The sequence below is a fragment of the Ananas comosus genome, linkage group 21 (genome assembly GCF_001540865.1).
Source record: "Ananas comosus cultivar F153 linkage group 21, ASM154086v1, whole genome shotgun sequence".
Classification (NCBI taxonomy): Eukaryota; Viridiplantae; Streptophyta; class Magnoliopsida; order Poales; family Bromeliaceae; genus Ananas; species Ananas comosus.
Window position 1 is genome coordinate 2,117,403 of NC_033641.1, and position 3,127 is coordinate 2,120,529.

A 3,127-nucleotide genomic window follows, 5' to 3' on the forward strand; every position below is an offset into this window, starting at 1 on the left:
TTTTTCCAAGCAAGAAATGCAACAAAACTTCTCTTATTCTTATTCTCAATGATGAAAACTTGGTCTAAACACAAGATTCACCAAGCAATCACATATTNTTTCCTTGAGGAAGGTAAAAATGTACTGGGACTCCCTCAACAACTAAAGGCTATTTTGAAATAGGCCCCCTCAAAAATTTGATTGACACTTTTTAAGTTAACCTGATTAATTTATATTATTATCTTGTTAGATTATCTCAAATTTACTTGCTAAAAATATAACTAAAACTATTAAATTTGATAAAATCATCAATATATTCAATAAAAATCTCCATTAAAATAGATCCCCTCAATTTACTTTCTTTTTTTTTTTGGCTTCTTAATAACTTCCCATCTTTTTAATTAAGTTTTTTTTCAAGTAAGCTAAGTTAAAAGTTTTGTTAAATTTAATGGCTATGCTAGCTACCAGCCGTCAATTGTTTCAATTTTATCTACTTCAAAAAAAAAAAAAAATTAAAATCACTTTATTAAACTAGATGGAATAATAAATTCCATATAGTCTCCAAGTTAATTGACTAAAATAACTCATATCAGAAATAAAACAAAATAAAAAAAAAAAAATCAGAAATGGCCTATAGTTGAGGGGCCACTCCTCCATGCATTTTGCTTTTACCATTCTTGAACTCCAAACAAGAACTACCTAGACTATACAGAGAGAGAAAAAACAAAAAAACAAACAGTGAACTTCACATTGCCTCGTGGTTTAGCTAATTTTTACTTTGTCATCCCATGAACTCGGTTTAGCTCACTTTCACTTTACCATCTTACGGTGCAAAAGTTGTGTCGGATCGTTGGCGCTAACCATTAATCTCAAAAGCTTCACTTAAAGCGTACAGATACAGCGCCCACGAGTCTCGTTTATGGCTCGGCCCATCCAGCCTTACACCATTTCGAACATAACTCAACCCAAATAAATCGAACGTAATTCGGCCAACTTGGCCTCCTGCCGTAGGACAGAATGCTAGCTCATTTAAGCCAACGAGTTTGCACAATTTTACCTTCCAGTAGTTTAGCGCATTTTTTATTTTACTATTCTATAGTGATAAACTAAAATTTTATTTTACCATCCTATTTAACATAGAAGCATTTTTTTGGTAAAAAAGGAATTAAGTCACAGAAAGTAAATGCGAAACTTTTTGAAATATGATAGATACCCTAAAATAAAATATAATAATTTGAAATGGTCTATAGTAAAGGGGCCTCGCCTCCTCTACCATTCTTGAACCCCAAACAAGAAGGAACTAACTGGAGTAGATATGGGGAAAGATAAAGATAAAGAAGAAGAAGAAGAAGAGTTATTATTTTATGTGGACCTTGCCGAGGAGGATCTCGTTGGTGAAGGGGCCGTAGACGTCGGAGGTGTCGAGGAAGGTGACGCCGGAGCGGACGGCGTGGCGAATGAGGGCGACCATGTCGGCCTCCGGCTTGGGCGGCCCGTAGAACGCCGACATGCCCATGCAACCCAGCCCCTGCGCCGACACCTCCAGCCCCTGCGACCCCAGCCGCATCCGCCGCACCGCCGCCGCCGCCATATATGCTCTACTTCTTAGTTTCTACTCCTCCTCTCTGTAACTAGATCTCTCTCTCTCTCTTAAAATTATAGTGCAGTGTTGTGGGCGAGTGGAAGTAGCATCTCGATCTCTTCTTTATATAGTACTAGTTACGATACAGTGTTGTTGCATGCATTGTTGTTGCCGTATGGCATGCGCACCAACTGACTGACGGAAGCTCATGCGTCACACCGCTTGACTGCGCGGCAATTAAAGACTTCAAACTGGGAATGCCAAACGGGAAAAATCCCATATGGTTTCGCACTTTTTCACTTTAGTACCCTATAGTTTAAAGTGTATTAATTTACTCTTTTGTCGTTTCGTTTTTTTCTTTTTATTATCAATTTTATTATTTTTTTTTAAATTAGTGACAAAGTTAAAATTAGGAATAATTGCCAATATATCCTTCATGCGTTTGAATATATCCGGCTTATCCCTATTTTTTTTTCTTTCAAAAATACCCCTCATATGTTCCACCGTTATTCCAAAATACCCCCGCAATTATTCCCGGTTAAACTAACTCGGGTTAAACATGGGTTAAATGTATACCAAAGTTAAAACCTAATTAAAATACCTATTTTACCCCTATTTTATTAAACTATTTCCTTAAATTATTCTTTCTTTCTCTCCCAACTTAATATCATTACTCTCAATCAAGCCTGCCGCTCGCCGCCCGCCGCCGCGAGTGCCAGCAGCTCACCGCCACCGCCAACCTCGGCGCCGGCTCCTCCGCCTCCACCTTCGCCCCCAAGAAGCCTCACCTCATTCGCACAAAAAAAACGGCCCGCAAGTCGCCGCTCTCGTCGTCGTCGCGCGTCCTCCTCCTTCGTCGCCTTGGCCGGCGCCGGGAGCAAGAGCATGCCGGCAGACGGGACAAAAGAGGAGGAGGAGAGGGAGGCGGAGGGCATGAAGTTAGGCGGGGGCATGTCGGAGGAGCGGAGGGAGGGGACGGCGGAGCCGGTGGAGATGAAGAGGGGGCGGAGCTCATCGAGGACCACTAGGTGTGCGCGGTCCATGAGGCCAATATGGCCTTGTGGATCGGATGAGAGGGAGATCCACCGTGGACCTCCCTCTCATTATATATATATATATATTTAAAAATATAATAAATAATTACAAAATTATAAATTAAAGTATTAATATGATAATATTTCAATATAAAATAAAATATATATAAATATATATTTATAAATAATAATTTTTAAGTATAGATTATATATAGAACCAGGTTACTTGCCTATTAATTAGCACCAAGTAAATTGGTGCCCTACCAAAGTCTTTGGCTACTATTACTATATATATATACTATTATTGAGCTAGAATATTTACAAGTTATTTACCCTCATGATTGCTATTTAGGTTTTAGCCATTGGATCTACTCCTTGATTACTATAGCCCTTGGGATCAAACATATCATCACTTACCACCACCTAGCCACCATCATCTCAACTCACATCCTCTCCATCCAATGGATAAAAGCTCAAAAGCACCCACTCACATAATATTTTTACAAGTATTCTTAGCTCAACTCTATATAGT

At 39.2% G+C, this 3,127-nt stretch overlaps 1 protein-coding gene across 1 annotated transcript; it reads right to left on the minus strand.

The window, feature by feature from the left end:
- On the minus strand, positions 353-1,693 carry LOC109726227 (probable aldo-keto reductase 2). The gene has a single exon (XM_020255723.1). It carries the CDS (start codon positions 1,568-1,570, stop codon positions 1,337-1,339), a length of 234 nt encoding a protein of 77 aa, XP_020111312.1. The 5' UTR covers positions 1,571-1,693; the 3' UTR covers positions 353-1,336.

Excerpts from the sequence above, each read along its gene's own strand:
- LOC109726227 (XM_020255723.1), bottom strand. The coding sequence starts at position 1,570 with ATGGCGGCGGCGGCGGTGCGGCGGATGCGGCTGGGGTCGCAGGGGCTG.